At 37.2% G+C, this 19427-nt stretch overlaps 2 protein-coding genes and 1 long non-coding RNA gene across 12 annotated transcripts; 2 read left to right on the top strand and 1 right to left on the bottom strand.

Moving 5' to 3' along the window:
- The first annotated feature begins 1173 nt into the window (after window positions 1-1173).
- Window positions 1174-6899, top strand: LOC105642864 (alpha/beta-Hydrolases superfamily protein). The gene is made up of 7 exons (XM_089721910.1): window positions 1174-1524; window positions 2365-2464; window positions 3227-4068; window positions 4729-5247; window positions 5444-5503; window positions 5617-6033; window positions 6352-6899. Exons 3-7 carry the CDS (start codon window positions 3397-3399, stop codon window positions 6766-6768), a joined length of 2085 nt encoding a protein of 694 aa, XP_089578036.1. The 5' UTR covers window positions 1174-1524; window positions 2365-2464; window positions 3227-3396; the 3' UTR covers window positions 6769-6899.
- Window positions 4567-8525, bottom strand: LOC105642865 (uncharacterized). Of its 5 annotated transcripts, XR_002285417.3 has the most exons (6): window positions 8278-8513; window positions 8076-8186; window positions 7810-7979; window positions 7533-7597; window positions 5066-5276; window positions 4567-4987 (listed from the first exon to the last, which is right to left on the bottom strand). It is a non-coding gene; the product is annotated as an uncharacterized LOC105642865 (long non-coding RNA). The 5 variants fall into 5 exon arrangements; XR_016320980.1 differs by having other exon boundaries at window positions 5066-7597; window positions 8278-8525; XR_002285415.3 differs by having other exon boundaries at window positions 7533-7979; window positions 8278-8514.
- Window positions 8526-8797: 272 nt separating this feature from the next.
- On the top strand, window positions 8798-19262 carry LOC105642863 (nucleotidyltransferase). Of its 6 annotated transcripts, none has more exons than XM_037640670.2 (9): window positions 8798-9845; window positions 10433-10557; window positions 12054-12146; window positions 12249-12431; window positions 12507-12609; window positions 12762-12947; window positions 14309-16779; window positions 17801-18396; window positions 18703-19262. In XM_037640670.2, the coding sequence occupies exons 1-9, from the start codon at window positions 9716-9718 to the stop codon at window positions 18845-18847; spliced, it is 4032 nt and encodes a 1343-aa protein (XP_037496598.1). In that variant the 5' UTR covers window positions 8798-9715; the 3' UTR covers window positions 18848-19262. The 6 variants fall into 6 exon arrangements, 4 of the variants coding, with proteins under 4 accessions (XP_037496598.1, XP_012083227.1, XP_020538390.1 ...); XM_012227837.4 differs by having other exon boundaries at window positions 10369-10557; XM_020682731.3 differs by having other exon boundaries at window positions 10369-10557; window positions 18681-18845.
- Window positions 19263-19427: the final 165 nt, after the last annotated feature.

The raw sequence follows: 19427 nt of genomic DNA, 5'->3' as shown, positions 1-19427 counted from the left end.
TGCAGGAATGAAATTAGACTCTAAAATTAGGGGTAAAAGAGTTTTTTTTTTTTTTTTTTTTGAAAATTAGGAGAAACCAAATAAAAATATTTTGGAGCTTAGGCAGTAAGGGTATGTGAATTCAAATGAATTCCATATTTCTATAATAAAATTAAAGCAATTATGTCAAAGGTAAAATATATAACGTAGTATGGTCTGAATTTATTTAGATTTTGGGACAAAAAGAAAATGTTATTGGTTTTCAACTCGGTTTTCTGAGAAACAGAACTATTGGGCATGGGCCAACCAATGTTAATGTCTTCAAAACAAATGGTCATTGAACAAATTAAAAAGATGGCCCAACCAATCCATTTCACAGATTTATAAGCAAAAGTATCCACCCAATCCAAGCCCAGCCGAGTCCAGCCCAACCCAACATATTTCTCTTGCGTACAATCACGTGGCGGTGTTAAATTTTGCTTCGCAACTGAAAGAGTTAGAGTGAGAATCATCATCGGCCGACAGCTGGCAGGCTTAACAAAACTGGCAAGAGAGAGGCCAAGAGGAAGTAATGGACGACTTAAAAAGCCAAGCTTTGGCTCGCCTTTCTTTTTTCAACGCCAATGGAGGTGGCCGGAGCCGCATGTGTGTCTATTGACGTGGTGGTTGCTGGGAGTGGGGGGCTCATGCAACCGCACATTTGGCTGGAAGGCAAGGCAGCTTCGCAAATGACTGGCGTCTGCACTCTGCAGCGTCTGTAGCCTCTCGTTTGGGATGACGAGAATACCCCAAAGACATTTGGATGCCAAAAGTTGTCTTCTGCACGACTTAGTTGCAATTAAAAAAACATATAATTTATTTTTCACTGATTCTTATTTTTTATAAAGGAAGTCTATCTAAGTGATTTACGATTAACTTTTAAGCTCTTATTTTTTAATAAATTAAATCAAACTATTTGCCTCAAAAAATAAGCGTTTGCAACGCAATTAAAGAACAGCAAGGTCATTTACGTCCATGAAAAATTAGACCGTCGAAGAGTTGGCAAGAAGAAAAGTGCCACCTCATTGAACTCAATCAACACGTGAATTGATTCCCTCGTGGGGGGCTCTTTCTTTCGCCGATTCATTCATCTTTTACACAGACATATATAGAGAGAGACACACACAAGGACACCTAACTCCATCTGTGACAAGAAGCCAGAGATCCATCTAATGAAACATTTGTTGATGCATACATTATAAAAATATTCTCTTAAACGCAAAATGTATATGTAAAGAAATCCCTGCCATATACAAAGAATCTTCTTCAGAAGCTCAAATCTCTCTCTTATAGTCATAGCTACAGTCCTCTATCGTTGGTTACCTCTCTCTCTCTCTCTCTCTCTCTCTCTCTCTATATATATATATATATTTTTTTTTTTTCTTCTTTTTTCGAAATTTGATTGGAGGAAAGACAGGAAGTGAAATATTTTAGTGTTGGATCAACTTGCATTGCTGTTATATATACGGTCCATCGCGGGAGAAACATCAAGGAGTAATATTGAAGGTAATTATCAGCGTAATCTTCCCAATTGCTATAATTTTAGTTTGTTTGAGCTTGATAAGCATTGAATAAACATAATTCTGTTAGCTTCGTAAATTTTCTTTTTTTGACACTTGAAGATGGAATATCCGATCTTCTGTGCATTGGTATTTACAATCCAGGTTTAAAATGGATCTGGGATTTTCACGATTTAGGTAGCTTTAGCTTTTGTTTTGACCTCGTGTGTTTGTCTGTTTCTAATGTTACATTCTCAATCTCAAATCAATTGATGAAAATTACGATAGACAAAAAGAAAAAAGATTTCATTACTATTGGCTATTGCGATTTGCACAGAACAGAAATTTGAAATGTCTCTCAATCATATCACATCACTGTTATGATTATCCTTTTCTTTTTCGGTATTACTGTTATGATTATCTTTTAAATATATATATACACACATGAAGCAGGCAGTTACTATCTCTAATATTTTAACATTCTTTAATTAATACACGGAACTTTATAATAATATTTAATATTATACCTTTTAGATATAACTTAATAAAAATACAATTAACAGTTGTGTAGTGAAAAGATAACGAATAGACACATGCATATAATATAGTATTTGATTTGATGTTAAAAGAAAAAAAGTAAAAGAAAAATTCTCGACGGCATCTACCGTACGACTTATGTTTATGTAATTTTGATCTTAACCTCCGAATGTTTGATAAATATCGTGTACTTTCATTTCATACACAATCAGCAAATTGTGAAGGGTTAAAATGTTATAGATTCTTTAAATGAAATTGCATAGGTTTGTTACGTATAATTGCTAGAATTTAAGTTTTGTAGATGTGGCAGGTAGCTGAGGACGGAAATTTTTAAGCCTTTGGGACACTGACATTGAAACAAATGGAGGGAGAGGGACCTCCACCTCCCTTTGAGATCAACTATATAAAAGGTGAGATTTTTGTAGGCACAAGGCTACTTAATTATTTTTTCTTACAATATTGGAACCTTTTCATGTGATTTCTGGTTATAGCACTTCATCACTTTTTTTTTTTTCTTCATATTTAACAATACTGAGATTTTTGCCTTACAAAAAAAAAAAAAAAAAAAAAAAGTGAAATCTTCTCATAATTTTCACTATTAAAAATTTAAAGCAGCCTAAACAATTTTCAAAGATGCCCAAAAATTCTATTTCTACACTATTTGGGCAAACTTCTTTTAAAAAAAAAATTCATCAACAATGTAAAACTTATCATATAATTGCAATGTAAAAATTGGCATCTTTTGCCTTTACTCTTTCCCCACGAACTGTCATCAGTAAATTAGAGATGTGGAACTCTTTTTCATAAATTCTATATAATTTATAATATAGGAGGCAGAGAATCATATAATTAAGAATAAAGTCAGAAAAGGATGATGTATAAGAAGTTGGATTCAAGTACAGGATTTATCGACTATAATGTCTAGGACATATGGTGGTTTGGTCAAAATTGGAAGTATCAGCAGCTTGTTTTAACTTGCCCTGACCACGATTAATGAGAACAGGGTCTCGAACATAACTACATGTCCTATCTTCACAACAAAGTGACAAAATCTAACGACTCTTAATACCCTTTTCCCACACATTGTTATAATCTTTAAACATGTCATTAAGTTAGTAATTTGACTAGAGAGCAAGAAATTTTGGCATCTTAATATTATCGTTGTTTCCTAGGAATATGGTTGCCCCTACTGTCCTTATAAAGTCTACTATGGCACCTTGATCTGTTTTCAAGAAATCTGCAAAACCAACAAGGCGCATTGTTCTTCAAGTTAACCCAGGTGGCAGACTCTTCACTTATATGTTCTCGTTAGAATCACTGCAGCAACGACCTGTTACAGGCCATGGCATGCACTTCAGTGACTCTCTCTTCCTGTCCAGCAACCATGACCACCAAAGATGTCTTCAAAGAACATAATGGCCTCCGTCGATCAGAATCTGGCAAAGATCTGCACAAGCAAGCCATACTCCGAAGATCCTCATCAGAGAACCTCCTGTGTTGTTCTGTCAACCACATACATGCAGAAACAATACAGCCTAAGCTAAAGAACAGCCGTTCGTTTGGGATTTTTCCACTCCAAATTTCAAGCTCCATAATCCCAAACTCAATTAGATCATTTCTGTTTGATCCAGAAACAAGCAGAGACATGGATACAGTGGAGAAAAATGTCAATACAGGTGACAGTTCAGAGGAGAGCGATGAAGAAGAGGAGGTCAAGAGAGGAAATTGGTTGGAGAGGCTAATGGAGATTAGCAGTCATTGGAAAAACAGGCAGAAAAAAGAGGATGTAGATGGAGATGAGCTTTGTGATGTGGAAGAGAATTGTGACTGCAGTTCTGATGGTGATGAGGATGGGTGCATGGTGGACTATAACTTAGAAAAGGAAGAAGGAGAAATGAAATATGATCGTGAATCATTTTCAAGATTTTTGGCTCATGTACCATGGTCTGATACAAAGCGATTCTCGAAGCTGGCCTTCTTGTGCAACATGGCTTATGTCATACCTGAGATCAAGGTATGCCTACTTGTTTTCTACAATGATATATTGGAGATCCTAAAGTAATATTTTCTCAAAAAATGCTCTCATTTTCTGAGGTGCAAGGCATAAGCTAGCTTAATAATGTCCATATTATCTCTTCATGGAAGCTCCGTGATCTCCCTATCTTCAATAGGCAAATGATTAAATCACACCTAATTTCTTCTCTGATTTCATAGTTGAACTGCAAATTCAGAGAGTATAGAATTTACATAGAACTACAGATAGAATCTTTATCAATAGGTTGCAACTTACTGAAGGATATGTACTACTTTCTCTTATCTGTCCTCCGCAACTAATGGCTCTAGAATCTAGATAGTCCCCATTTTTTGAATTGTGCGCTTCTGGACTTTGTGTATGTGTACCAAATTCAGGCATTCTTTAGTTAATTGCACAGCATTAACTAACTTATATGAAGATTTCAGTTTTGGATTTTAACAATAAGGACAAGAAAGGCAAGTATATTAGTCAAGCAGCTTCAAGAAAATTTCCCTCTCCGTTCGTTTCTCATTCATTGTTTGATCCAAAGAAAGCATAAGCCTCAGTAGTTTCCCAACCTTCCCGAAGAAATAAAGCTTCAAACAAACATGCAGATAAAATTATCTAGTTCACATAAGTACTTCATCTATCAATTTGCAGGCCATGGATTTGAGAAGATACTATGGGCTAAGATTTGTAACGTCTTCCTTGGAAAAGAAAGCAGAGGCAGCTGCTGTAAAAGCAAAACTTGTCAAGGACTCTACATATTTACCTGTTGCTTCCCTTGTCAAATCCAAATTGGAGGAAGATGAGGACTCCAAGCAGAAGAAGCGCGCACTTCCCTCGTCTGTTTATGAGATTGCAGCATCAGCAGCATCTTACGTCCAATCACGCACAAAAGTCTATTCATCTTGTAGCTCTGCATTGCAGGATAAGAATGAATGTGCAGATTCACACAGAAGAGTAGCCCAACCAGATGAGTGGGGAGAAAACTCACCTCGAGTATACAAATCAGAGGTGGCTGCAGCAGTGGCAGCATCAACAATGACTGCAGTGGTTGCAGCTGGGGAGGAGGAAAAACAGAAGGCAGCAAAGTCCCTACAGTCACTTCACTCATCACCTTGTGAATGGTTTGTTTGTGATGACTTAAGCACGTATACTTGTTGCTTTGTAATTCAGGTAATCATTCCTTCACCATCTATCTTAATCTGCAAGAAAGAGACATTAGATAGCATATATCAGTCAAAGATTGCTCCTCTAGGCTTTAGCAAACCAATGCATAAAAAATAAATTTCACACAGGGAATGATAATATAATCTGAAATAAAAACAGCAATATGAGAGATCCCTAATGCGTAGAATGGTGCAAAATGCAGGGATCTGACTCCTTGGCATCCTGGCAAGCAAATCTCTTCTTTGAACCTACTAAATTTGAGGTGAGCATTGACTGCAACTTCTTACTGTTCCAACTGGGTACTTCAAATGACTATTCATATGGCAAATTAGGAGAGGAAAGACCAATATATCAATATATATTTTGTTATCACAGGGGACAGAAGTGCTTGTTCACAGAGGAATTTATGAAGCAGCAAAAGGAATATATGAACAGTTCATGCCAGTAATAATTGACCATTTGACTAGACATGGAGAACGTGCAAAGCTTCAATTTACTGGCCATTCCCTTGGGGGTAGCCTCTCTCTTTTGGTCAACTTGATGCTACTGACCAGGAAGGTAGTCAAGCCCTCCACTCTTCGTCCAGTGGTTACTTTTGGCTCACCATTCGTATTCTGTGGAGGCCACAAGATACTGAGTAATTTGGGGTTGGAAGATGGCCATGTTCATAGTGTGATGATGCATAGGGATATTGTCCCAAGAGCTTTCTCTTGCAACTACCCCAACCAAGTTGCTCAAGTCCTCAAGCGCTTAAATGGTTCATTCCGGTCACACCCTTGTCTAATAAAAAATGTAAGTATTTCCTCAGTCACCTCTAAGTTTGCATCTTCGAAACCATCTATAAGAACTTCCTCAGATTTATGAGGTCCTTTCTAATTAAAAGCTCAATTATTTTGACCACTAACATTTCATCCCTCCAAAACCTATATGTAAATTTTGCTCAAATTCATGGGGTTCATGTACCTCCAATGTGAAGTTTCCAACAAATGTACCATATAATTTATCTTTTTAAATATAAATACTATCTTATTTTTTTAAACATAAATGTTCAGAACCTAAAAGAAAACATGTCCAAATTCCTTATTCAATTTATCTTGGGTTTTTATTCAGAAACTGTTGTACTCTCCACTCGGTAAATTATTCATTCTGCAACCTGATGAGAAGTCATCTCCACCACATCCTCTCCTCCCTCCAGGAAGTGCTCTCTATGCATTAGACAAGACACAATGTGGATACTCTACAACTGTGCTAAATGCATTTCTCAATTGTCCGCATCCATTGGAGACTCTAAGCGATCCTACAGCCTATGGTTCAGAAGGTACAATCTTAAGAGATCATGACTCAAGCAATTATCTGAAGGCTGTGAATGGGGTTTTAAGGCAAAGTACAAAAAAGGTCATTCGCAGAGTAAGAAAAGAGAGAAATCTGTTGTGGCCACTACTTGCTTCACCGTCTCCACATTCATGGAATCATGAAAATAATTTAGAGAGCAGCAAATTAGTGACAAAAGAGGCAATCACTGTATGACGTAATTTTACAGGGGTTCTCCAAACATTATACAAAGTCGACTCTGAATCCAGGGTATAATGTTTCTTTTTTTTCTTTTAAATCTGTTTGTTGTATAGCTCTAACAATATGTAGACATGATAAACAAAACACTCTATGTGTGCATATTATTCAGAACTAACAAACACACAAAAACTCAAAGTGTTTCTTATAGAAAAGATACTGAAAATTTTGAGCAGAGATTTTCCTCCCTTTCGTAGCAATATCGACTCAGACTTGCTATTAAATCAAAAGACTTCTAAAAACTGTGAGGAGGTGCTAGGAAATAAAGTCGTTGGCAACAGGATAAGGATGCTATCATAGAATTAAATTCTGCATACAGAGTGATTCATGTGTTCGATCTTGCTAGCACAGATTATACAGTATAATTAAGAAACCTGAACCCATGAAGTCGATAGAAGTAGCTTAACAAAGTTATGGACAACAAAACATAAATATTTCCTAGTTTGACACTGCAGGCAGTTCATCAATCGCAAATGAATCAACCTTTTCTATCTCAATCATTCATGGAACCAGGTCATGCATATTATGTTAACTGGGTAATAACAGGCATTTTATTACAAATCATTGCCTTAAATGACAAGAATATGACAAAATAGTACAAAGTGTTAAAAAGCAATAAAAGAATGTTTTTAATAACATTAATGAGAAGAAACAACGTGCACATACTACAGAGAACATAGTCACGCCTGAATGATCTTGAAATAAAAAAATATATCATTTACCCTCCTCGGTCATCCTTTTCTGTATTTCATAGTGTAGGTTGGTCGCGTGCAAAATAATACTTGTTCTTTGTGTGGTGTTGTGAGACAGAATGGAGGAAAATAGATTAGTTTACAATAATAGAAAAACATAACATCATCAAGTGTTGGGAATGCAGAAATTGATAATGACATGCAGCAGAGTTGAGTAAGTGAAGAGGGAAAAATGGGGAGATCTGTAGAAAGCTTGCTTGAGCACAAGATAGACAAGGAAACAGAACTTTAAAAGTGTTCTCCTCACCTAATCACAAACGCTGAAATAGAACGCAGGAATTTAAATTTAAAACATGAATAAATGGAGAAATAGCAAAAAGATATTATCGCGTCTACTCCTTATATCATCTTGAATTTCCTGAAGTTGCATCTGCACAAAATCCTATAGTCTCCGGTCCTTCTATAGTGCAAAAATTACTACAAACAAAAAAAAAAAAAAAATGAAAAAAAATGAAATTTCTCTTCATCAAATTAAATGCAAAAAGAAAGAAAGGGTTAGTAATAAAGTTGAACCTGGAGAAGCCATTGCCGGAGGAGGGAACCGAATCGGAGGAGTTTATGGGAGAAGAGCATCAAATTTGAGGACGAGAGGATCGTTTGGATAATAAGAAGAGACGTGCAGGACTTGCATGTGAGAGAATTGACGTGTTAGAAGTTTGGCTTAGAGAAAGAAGACGGTGGTGATAAGGGTAAAGAGAAGACGATGATGTTGTACCTGTAGTCTCCTCGCCTATCGTGTTTAATCTGAAATTGCACTGAAGACTCAAAATCCAAAGAATAAGGATATCAGATTCCACATTCGGTGATCAACTACAAGGTCCAGTAGAAAAGAGAAAGGTTATTGTTAGGTGTTCAGGCCTTTTTTTTTCTTTTTTTTTTTTTTCTGATTCTGCATTTGCAATGTACCTTTCATTTTTTGAATCCTTCTCTCTCTAATATTTTCATTGTCGTTTTAGGAGATCGTGGAAAGTTAAGGGCGCGGTTCAGCGGTTGAGGAAGTAGCGAACTTGGGTCAGTTAAAGACCGACCCTTCAAGTTTGGGCCGGATTTAGTTTTGAACTACTACTCGCTTTTGATATTGGCCCATTAGTCCATAATTAAATTTACAATTATTTACATACCAGCCATCAAATTATTAATTTTTTTTATTAATTAGTAGAATTATGTGGTTATTATTATCATTGGTGTTGGTATTTTTCTATCTACTTGTTTGTCTTCCCTTCCGGAACCCGGATTGTATAACCCTCTCTCTAATAAATTTCAATTTTAAAATCATTTTAGAGAAAGAAAAACCCTTAAAATGCACAATTTTTTACCTCTAACGTCAAGGCGTTGTTGTCTTTAGGCACTAGCGTCCAGAATCCCTAATTCTCTTGTCCAAACACCCCTCTATCTCTCTCTGTGTATCCACAAAACCTAATATTGATCATTCCCACCATCCCTTCCTCCTCTGCAACATTTCTTTAATGCTCTAATATTCCATACTGGCAAGCGCGCTTCTAATATTACTATTTTGATTCGCCGACACCTAACCATTACACCGGATTGAAGAGATTTCGCCTAGGGTTTTGATAATCTGACCCTTTTGCATTTTTTATCTCCAATTTAGTGTCTCTTTTAGGGTTTTTTAATATTTGATTTCTAGGGTTTTCATTTTTGTTCATAGTTTATAGATTTCATTCATTGCTTTTATACCATCTCCATCTTCTTACCGGATACTTCTAAATTTTTGGAAATTGAAGTTCCTTCCCTGAAAGGTTTCTGTACTTTTGTACTTTACATATCTGTTTTTGACCAGACCCAAAATTTTGACCGAAATTACACTACTTACCATTTGCTTTCTAATCGGAAAGTTTCTTTCTTAGGAAACGGATTCACCTGATAATCACAATCTGGAAATTAATGCAGTAGTAAATATTTGTATAATCCTTTTGGCTTTATGTTGTTGTATTGTACCTGCTTTCATGTTTTTATTATAAGTGCTCTTACTTTTTTTTGAGATAGGAGTTGGTTTTGGGTATTAGTTATTGACTAGCGTGTAAGAGAAGGGGGTAAAGGGTCTAGGATTGCATGGGCGAGCATGAGAGGCTATTGCCAAACGGCCTATTGCCTAATGAAGCGGCCTCTGTGATCCGAGTACTTGACTCGGAACGATGGTTGAAGGCGGAAGAGAGAACTGCAGAGCTCATTTCCTGCATTCAGCCAAACGAGCCCTCAGAAGAGCGCAGAAATGCTGTTGCAGATTATGTGCAGCGGCTCATCAAGAAGTGCTTTCACTGCGAGGTACATTGCATATGTCCATTTGTGCTGTCTAGCTTATGTACTAATTTTTACTTAACGTGTGGCTTTTTGCGTTTGGATAGTATCATCATAAGTGGAGATGATTGCCTCAGTCCAATTATTGGAAGTAAGGAGATAGAACATAATCTCATCTCTAAGCAAGGATTATTGAAATGGAGATGTAATCGGTGTGGGTCACATTTGCAAGCCAAGGCAATGATCTAAAGTTTGAGTGAAGGGGAATTGAATATGATATACAATGAGTTTAACTTGACTATCGTCAAGTTGAAGGCAGTGAGGGAGTTGGTGGTTTAGCATTATCATTGTCCTATGGGGTGTATGCATATGTTGTAATTGAAACAAAAATGAATAGACTGGTTGAAGCCAAACTTGTGAATAATTGCAATGATAATAGTGATTTGAGAATTCATGTTATGGAAGTGAACAATGCTTTCAGTTATTACCTTGTTGCAGAATTGTATGAGTTCTTACATTGTTATTTATGCATTATTGTTGTTGTCTATAGGTGTTCACCTTTGGGTCTGTACCCCTTAAGACTTATTTGCCTGATGGGGACATTGACTTAACAGCTTTCAGTAAGAATCAAAATTTGAAAGAAACATGGGCTCATCAGGTTCGTGATACGCTGGAGAAAGAAGAGAAGAATGAGAATGCTGAATTCCGTGTGAAAGAGGTTCAGTACATCCAGGCAGAAGTAGGTCCCTTTTGTTACCCATTACTCTTTTGTTATTCTAATCATCTCCCTCTCCTCGCAATCTTCTTTCTTTTCTTGTTTTTTCTCCTTTAAGATATTTTTGCTATTGCCAATGTGACAAAGGTAAGCCAGGTGCTTGACTAGGTACCCTGGCAGGCAAGATGCTGCTAAAGTACCTCAACTAGTTCTTGGTTAGGTGACTTTCACTAAGGCAATGTATAGGCAAGCACATGAGCTGAGGCACTTGGTGCTTAGGTGCTCGAGGTGCTTGACTCATTCCTTTGATGCTTATTTTTAATCTAAGTTCTGAGTTATTAATTTCACTTATACATTGTGGACTAGAGAGGCAAACGTGGCAAAGCATGAGATATCTATTATAAAATGCTAAAGGTCCTTTCCTTAGATTCTATTAAGTCCAAGGTGTCTTTTTACAATTTTAGGTAGGAGGAGGAATCAGTAAGAATAGGAAAATGATAATGATGTTTTGTATAAATTAATCAGTTTTTTGAAGCAATGCCTACTTTACTTGAGCAAATGCCTTAGGTGACAAGGGTCCTGGTGCTTTAAGGGCTCTTTTTTCTTTGGATGGTTATTGATGTTGAAAATGGAGTGGCACTAAGCCGTGTAATATTTTGTCCAACTATTCTGGACTAGTAATCAGCGGGATTGGTTAATATTCCAATTTCTGTAGTTGTATCACAATTGTCAGATATAGAAATTATTTTGTAGCTTTGTTAGGTGCTATTCACTCTAATGACAGGCCCCCAAAACCTGGTAGTTCAATTTGCGTGGAAAAAGGTTAAGATATCGGGGGAAAAGTAGATACAAATGTTTAAATTACAGACTGGAAGAATTTTATGATAAACAATAATGAAATTTCAGATTGTGAAAAATGAATAATAATGAAAACTGCATATATGAACTCTTTAACACATGCCTCCGGCAAAGCCTGTGATAGGATATGGATGAGTAATCCTAAAGATGAAGATCAGTTGACCTCATGGTTTGTTTAACAATTGCATTTTTAATGCTTTCTTCTTGTCAGAGTTAGTGCAGGGATTTCTGGTTGATATTTAGGATGGGATGATATATTGATAAGCAGTGATGATGAGTAGGGCCACATTTATTCTTATGCAGTTGGTTGACAATGAGATGCCATTACTTACCAAATGTCCTTCATAAGGATACTGGATGAAATCTTTGTCAACACTATTAATGGCATATAGGACTCTGTTTGCAACTTTTGTTTTACTATTTAATGCCCTAGAATTTTGTTTTCTACTTATTTATTTTGAATGCTGAGTTTTATTCCAAGTTTGGACAGTACATTTTAAAAATTGTGTTGTCGTAGTAGTACATTTCAAAAGGCGCTTTTTGCTGAAAGTAAATGGATTTTTTAATTTCAACGAAAGTTACTGACTGCCTTCATTATTTTGTTATACAATGCAATTCTTGATGGTATATTTGATGGCATTTTCATTTGAATGAACATACAGGTGAAGATAATAAAATGTCTTGTGGAAAATATTGTAGTAGACATATCGTTTAATCAGCTTGGTGGGCTATGCACTCTTTGTTTCCTCGAGGAGGTTAGTTGTGTGTTATGAACATCTGTACAGAATCTTGCTTTAGGAAACTGCAAATGGTAATGCAATTTGTAGTTTGAACTGATAAGGCTTTCTCCTTTGTAGGTTGACCATTTGATAAATCAAAATCATTTATTCAAGAAGAGCATTATATTGATAAAGGCTTGGTGTTATTATGAAAGTCGTATTTTGGGTGCTCACCATGGATTGATTTCGACTTATGCTCTGGAAACCTTAGTTCTCTACATATTTCATGTTTTCAACAATTCCTTTGCTGGACCTCTTGAGGTGTTTTTTCATATATTACTGTTTTACCTGATGTATTCCTTTTTTCATTCATCTGATTTTTCCCTGCATTTCTAGGTCCTGTACCGTTTTCTTGAGTTCTTCAGTAAGTTTGATTGGGACAATTTTTGTGTTAGCCTCTGGGGTCCTGTACCCATCCATTCACTTCCAGAAGTGACAGGTATACCTAATTGCTTCAAAATTTGTCAATATATATATATATATATATATATATATATTTCATTGCTTCAAGTCGCTTGGATTAATGTGTCAGTGAGCATTCTTAAGTGTTTACCAATTCAATATCAAGTGTTTCCTTCAAATGCTTTGCAGCGGAACCACCTCGAAAGGATGGTGGAGAATTACTGCTTAGCAAATTATTTCTTGAGGCCTGCAGTGCAGTATATGCTGTTTATCCTGGTGGCCTGGAAAATCAAGGGCAACCTTTCATGTCAAAGCACTTCAATGTTATAGATCCTTTGCGTGTAAACAACAACCTTGGACGTAGTGTTAGTAAAGGTATTTAAATAGAACTCTGTTAGTGTTAGTTTTTATTACTGCTGAAGTATCATTGAGATTCACGACTTGGTTTCATGTCTTTTCTATCTGCTGGCATTTTATGGCCTTTACAACAATATTATTGTACATCGTGATTTGGCCATCTTTCTTTACTGTATAGTCTAGGTTTTAATTTCATTATAATTGTGCACCTAATGCGATTGAAGAACACACTATCCATTTTGGTGTTTCTCTTGATACATGTTCTGAAATCCATTAGTTGTTGTGGGAGAAGGTGGGGTTTTGTTTGGTGGCTTATGCTTCCCGAGCTCTTAGAGGGGCTTACTGAATGTTATCCAACTTGCTTGGAGGGCATTACTCTTTTTAGCTTTGTTTTATATGTGCCAGTTGTTTGAGCCCATTGTGTACTTTCATTTCTTTCTTTCTCAATAATATTTTCTTATGTCAAAAAACAAATAGTGGTTGCAAATTAATAGCTTCAGAAATGAGTGATTATGGTCAGAAGCTGCTGCAAGTTGGTCTTGAATCTATTAAATAAAGCTGTACAGAGAAAATCTTTGCTTGGGAGAACTGTGGCCTGCTTTGGACAGCTTTGTGCTGATGCATCTGCTATTTAGAGCTTTTGTTGATTCCTCTTATAATTGATGTTCTCTTTTCTTTGTACTTGGCCGCACATCTCACTTGGTGTCATTTAGCCATTTGTTTGAAGCTGTCTAGCAATAGCAGGATGATTTATGAAAATTTTTAATATATGGGATAATGATATTGTGGATACTATTTATTTATTAATTTATTTTATTTAACTAGAAGATTTACTGTAAAGTACCAATGCACATTTCTAGAGACTGAATTTGCTATGATGAATTGAGATACTATTGTAAGTGTTTTACTTGTCATGTGAATAATGAATGGGCAAATGACTGTTATAATTAAAAAAAAAAAGTCATGTGCCTCTCATGTGGCACTCCCGTGAAAGGTTCTAAGAGATGAAATTTGAAAAAAATTTATAATTCCGCATTAAGTTTAAATCAAAATTATCTTCATCTCAAGTCAACCAAAAAACTTCATAATAGAAAAATAAAAAATTTTGGATGTAGTGTCTGAAGAGAGAAAGAGCGATAGCAAGAGAAATAAGAGAAAGGTTGGGGAGAGTGAGAGAATAGTGTTGGTAGGTTCTGTGAGCGGAGAAGCGAGTTGTTTTAGAAGTATTCCACATCAGCTGATTATTGTTGAATTTTTTATGCAGACATCCAATTCTTCTGTTAATGTTTATTCCTTTAATATGCTGATTCTTTTTCCTAACAAATCCTTTTGCATAGTTAGTAACTTTATACTCTTTAAATAATACATATTTTTTCCAGGTAATTTCTTTAGGATACGTAGTGCATTTGCATTTGGCGCTAAAAGGCTTGCAAGGTTACTTGATTGCCCAAAGGAAGACATATTTTTTGAAGTAAATCAGTTCTTTTTGAACACCTGGGACAGACATGGTACTGGTCAGCGTCCTGATGCACCAAGGAATGATTTGTGGCGCTTGAGATTGTCAACTCCTGACCTCTCTCATGGGTCTGATAATATCAGGAACAATTCAAACAGCAAAATTTCTGGCCATGAAGCTCAAGTTGATGGGGCACACAGGTCGCGTGGTGCTCCCTCTCAGCATGGTAATCATCTCTTAGAAAGCTCATCCAGAAGTACTGAAGTTTCTGTAGTTTCTCGTAGTCAAAGTCAAAAGTCTTATATTAACCCAAACAACACAAGGACAACTGATCAATCTAGAAGGGGAAGCAGTTATAATCATGGTGTACAAGGCCCACATGCAGAGAAAAACCAAAGAAGTTCTAAACCTGATAACTTGGTTGGTGATATTCAGGGAAGATATCTTTTTGCAAGGACGCGCTCTAGTCCCGAGCTCACAGAGACTTATGGTGAAGTTTCTTCACAAGTAAAGCGTAACAGAGCCCAAGAAACTGGAAAAGGCCAGATCTCCTCGGCTAGGCTAGATAACAGCAGGTGGAAGAACCTGGAATCTGATAATTTGGGAAGCCATGATAATCGATCTTTAACTGATGATCCTTCATCCATTAGACATGCCTCATCTCGTCAGAGCCTTGATGTTGTTGCAGATTCAAACAGTTACCATGATGAGTCAGGCATGGGTGTTGCTGGTGAAGAATTTGCATCTGGCCTTGGGACTCAGGGGATGCATCAGGAAGAACAAGATTTTGTGAACATAATGGCATCTTCTTCAGGTCTTGGTTTTAATGGACCGGTTCATCTTCCACTGAATTTGGCATCAAGTCACATCCCTCTTTCAATCTCACCTTCTGTTATAGCTTCAATGGGGTATGGCCCACAAAGAAATTTGGGTGGAATGGTACCCACAAATATTCCCATGATGGATCATCCTTGGGGCACAAATATGCAACTTCCTCAGGGCTTAGTTTCTTCACCACTGACCCATTATTTTCCTGGCATAGGATTGTCTTCAAATACTGATGATTCAGTCGAACCTGGTAATGAGAATTTTGGTTCCATAGAAATGAACCCAGCAGAGGCTGATCATGATTTCTGGCATGAGCCAGATAGGGGCTCCACCAGTGGATTTGATCTGGACAATGGAAGCTTTGAAATTCATCAGTTGGATGATAACCAGCAGTCCACTTCAGCTAGTTATAACTTTGTTCCTTCATCTCGAATGAGTGCCTCTGTTATCTCTTCAAGAGTTCAGCAGAAGTCTAGTAAAGACACTCGAGGATCAATGAGGGAAGATCATGTAGATACTTCCCCTTATCAAGAAAACAAAGGTACTGAAGTTTATTTTGATGACAGAATTGCTGGTTCAAGGTCCTTCCCTACTGTGAATACTAGCTCTTTGAGAAGCAAAACCTCTTCTGAGAGTTCGTGGGATGGATCACCTGCTAAGGCATCAAAATCGACAAGGGAAAAAAGAAATAGGAAAGCAACAGCTTCCACAGTGCCATCTGCTGGTTATGGGAAAGGTAAGAATGTCTCTGAACATCCGTCAAATCAGGCAGAAGATGAGAACAAAGAGTGGAATCCAGTATCCGCCATGGGGCCTGAAATGACAGAAAGAAGCGTAGGACCTCATTCTGCTGCTGTGCATGTTCCAAGGCATCAAATTCCTGGATATGAAACAGCACAGACAAGTGTATCTGAGTCATTGATACCTATTGCTCCAATGATCTTAGGTTCTGGTTCAAGACAAAGACCTGCTGATAATTCGGGGGTTCTTCCTTTTACATTTTATGCTACAGGGCCACCAGTTCCATTTTTTACTATGGTTCCAGTTTACAACTTTCCTACTGAGACAGGAGCTTCTGATGCATCAACAAGCCAATTTAATGTAGAGGAAGTTGTAGATAACAGTGATTCTGGTCAGAATTTTGATTCTTCTGACGGACTTGATCAATCTGAGGTGTTAAGTACTTCTGATTCTATGAGAAGGGTTGCTTCAGTTGAGCCGTTGGAGCACAAATCTGACATTCTTAATAGTGATTTTGCCAGCCACTGGCAAAACTTGCAATATGGACGTTTTTGCCAAAACTCACGGTATCCTGGAACTTTAGCTTATTCTTCGCCTCTTGTGGTGCCACCTGTATATTTACAGGGCCGTTTTCCATGGGATGGTCCTGGTAGACCTCTTTCAAACAATATGAATCTTTTCACTCAGCTTATGAGTTATGGACCACGTCTTGTTCCTGTTGCTCCTCTACAATCGATTTCTAATAGACCTGGGGTTGGTTACCAACATTATGTTGATGAACTGCCAAGATATCGTAGTGGGACTGGTACCTACCTGCCAAATCCAGTAAGATACTTTTCTGCATCAATGTTTTCCTTTGTCATTTTTATGTTTTTATTAGTTTTGCACTTGAACATTTTACTCCTATTCAGTTTGAAAGAGTTTCATCTGTTTTTTAATGTCTTTTTACTGTCTAACATGTTTAACATCCATGTTTACAGTTTTCTCACCACACGCTTGACTTCTGCACTCGAACATCTTGATTTGTAATAGCATCTTATTTTACTGTTTAGATTATTTGACATGCATGATTTCACATTTCTTACAACACTGTTTACTTCTCCACTTGTTATAGTTGAATGGTTGTACGATCTTTCATTGTGACATGCTCAGCTGCTTGTGTTACTAGGTTTAGTTTACTGGATGGATGATAACTGGATACTGGTTAAATATTGCAGGCAAAAGAAATATGCCTAACTATTTAGAGTTCACTCGATATAGGCCAATGTATAAGGAAAAGTATACCACTTAAGCCTTTCACATCTCTCTTTCACTTCTCTGTATACTGTCCTGTTGAAAAGTATATAGCTTGTTTTAGTCTGTTAGTTATTCTCGGGAATTTACTACTCAGGCCTCATACCTGCAATATTTTGGTTGTCCAAACCTATACCATTTGATTGGAGAATAGCCCTCATGAAAAAGAACAAAAATAGAACTGGAATAAATGAAAATTAGAAAATCTTCAGCGGTTCTGGAGAGCAGGCGGCATGTCTAGAGGGGCTTATCATTAACTAATTGATGCATCCTTTTCAAATGATTATGTTATACACACACAAGTCACCTATACACAAACAAGAAGTTTTATGGTCTCTTAAATTGATCAGCACATTGGTTTGTTAAACTATAAACATGTCTGCTCTGTGTCTGTTGGTGCCATTATTGATGTACAGTCCTTGAAGTTTCGGGATTTTTGTGTTCCCTCATCTATTGCCGCTAAAAAGAATTTGAAGATTCATTACTTTACTGAATACCTTTTTTATGACCTTCGTCGATTTCTTTGTCACAATTAATTTCGGATTTGTTTTAGAAGGTATTGGTTCGAGACCGGCATTCTACAACTAGCAGAAAGGGAAATTACAGTTATGATAGAAGTGACCACCATGGTGATAGGGAGGGGAATTGGAATGTGAATTCAAAGCCTCGAGCTGCTGGGCGTAGCCACAATCGTAACCAGGCTGAGAAGTCAAGCTCAAGGCATGATCGGTTGGCAGCAAATGAGAGTCGAACTGATAGGACATGGGGCTCACATAGACATGATAATTTCCCTTCATACCAGTCTCAGAACAGTCCAATCCGTTCTAGCCCTTCACAGAGTGGTCCTGCCAATTTGGCATATGGCATGTACCCACTACAATCCATGAGTCCCAGTGGAGTTTCATCAAATGGTTCTACCTTTCCACCTGTCCTAATGCTATATCCTTATGATCATACTGCTGGTTTTGGTTCTCCTGCAGAACAGCTTGAGTTTGGATCTCTTGGGCCTGTGGGTTTCTCAGGTGTAAATGAGGTACCACATCTAAATGAGGCAACTCGATCAAGTGGGGCATTTGAGGACCAAAGATTTCACCATAGCTCTGCCCAACGATCTTCACCAGATCAGCCTTCTTCGCCTCATCTTCAGAGGTAGTCATCATTCTGTTTGTTAAGTGCAAGGTTTCTGAGTGGCAGGGGGCGAAGTTGCTTATGGATAAGTGGCAGTGTTTTAGAATTATAGTACTGAGGTAGTTCTACAATAATAATTCATTTCTGCCTTAAGATTACAAATTACTTAATTAAGACAATATGCTTATAGGTGCTATAATTCTATGTTCTGATCTGCTGTTACAGCATATAGTAGTACCATATATTAGTTGTTTATTATTTTACTGGAACTGTTTTGTGATGTTTTTGATTTATTATCTTAACAGGGGCATTTGATTTTATTGCCAGATCAGTGGCTCAAAGGAATTATCAGTTGAAAGACGAGGATTTCCCACCTCTTGCATTTCTGAACCAAGCAGTAAATGATGGGAGAAACTATGACGAGAAACCACCTAATTCCTACGAGGCCCTCGTGGTCTCACCTCATTCATAAAATGGGATAACTTGTGGGACACCTCGTACTTGTTAGATGGCCTCTGGTTCTGCTGGCTTCGGCTTGTTTGTACACTATATAAATCATCTTCTAACCTGCCCTTTTTACGTGGATGTAGCAGATTGGAGGTAAAGGGGGTGGACGCAGGACTCGGTTTTTAGTTTTTAATTAGGGCTCAAACACATTGTAACTCCACTGATGTAGAAGCTTGCAGGTTTAGAATCTAGGATTTTACAATGTTATAAGTTTCTTTTCAGGATTTTGTTACCCACGGTCAAGCTGTATTACTGATTTTGATGCACAAGCTCAATCGAGAGCTGCTTTTATATACTCTTGCTTAAAAGTTAAAAAGGTCAACATTGTAGCAGTGCGCTCGCCAAAGATAGATGGAAAAAGATTTTTCTGGTTTCATTCATAGCTGGAGAGGGGGTTTGCTCTGTTTTTCTCTGTTTTTCTTTTCTCGCTACTCGTGATAGTTTAGATGATGCTAAGTCCGGCCATTGGAGGTTGCGAGTGAATTTGCAGTATTAATTCAGGTCTTATATCTCAAAAAATGATTGAATAAATGCACTCTAAATTA

The sequence above is a fragment of the Jatropha curcas genome, chromosome 5 (assembly GCF_041381405.1).
Source record: "Jatropha curcas cultivar XTBG-Jc1 chromosome 5, XTBG_Jcur_1.0, whole genome shotgun sequence".
NCBI lineage: Eukaryota > Viridiplantae > Streptophyta > Magnoliopsida > Malpighiales > Euphorbiaceae > Jatropha > Jatropha curcas.
The sequence above is the reverse complement of the archived record's forward strand: the minus strand, read 5'-3'. Positions and strand labels throughout refer to the sequence as shown.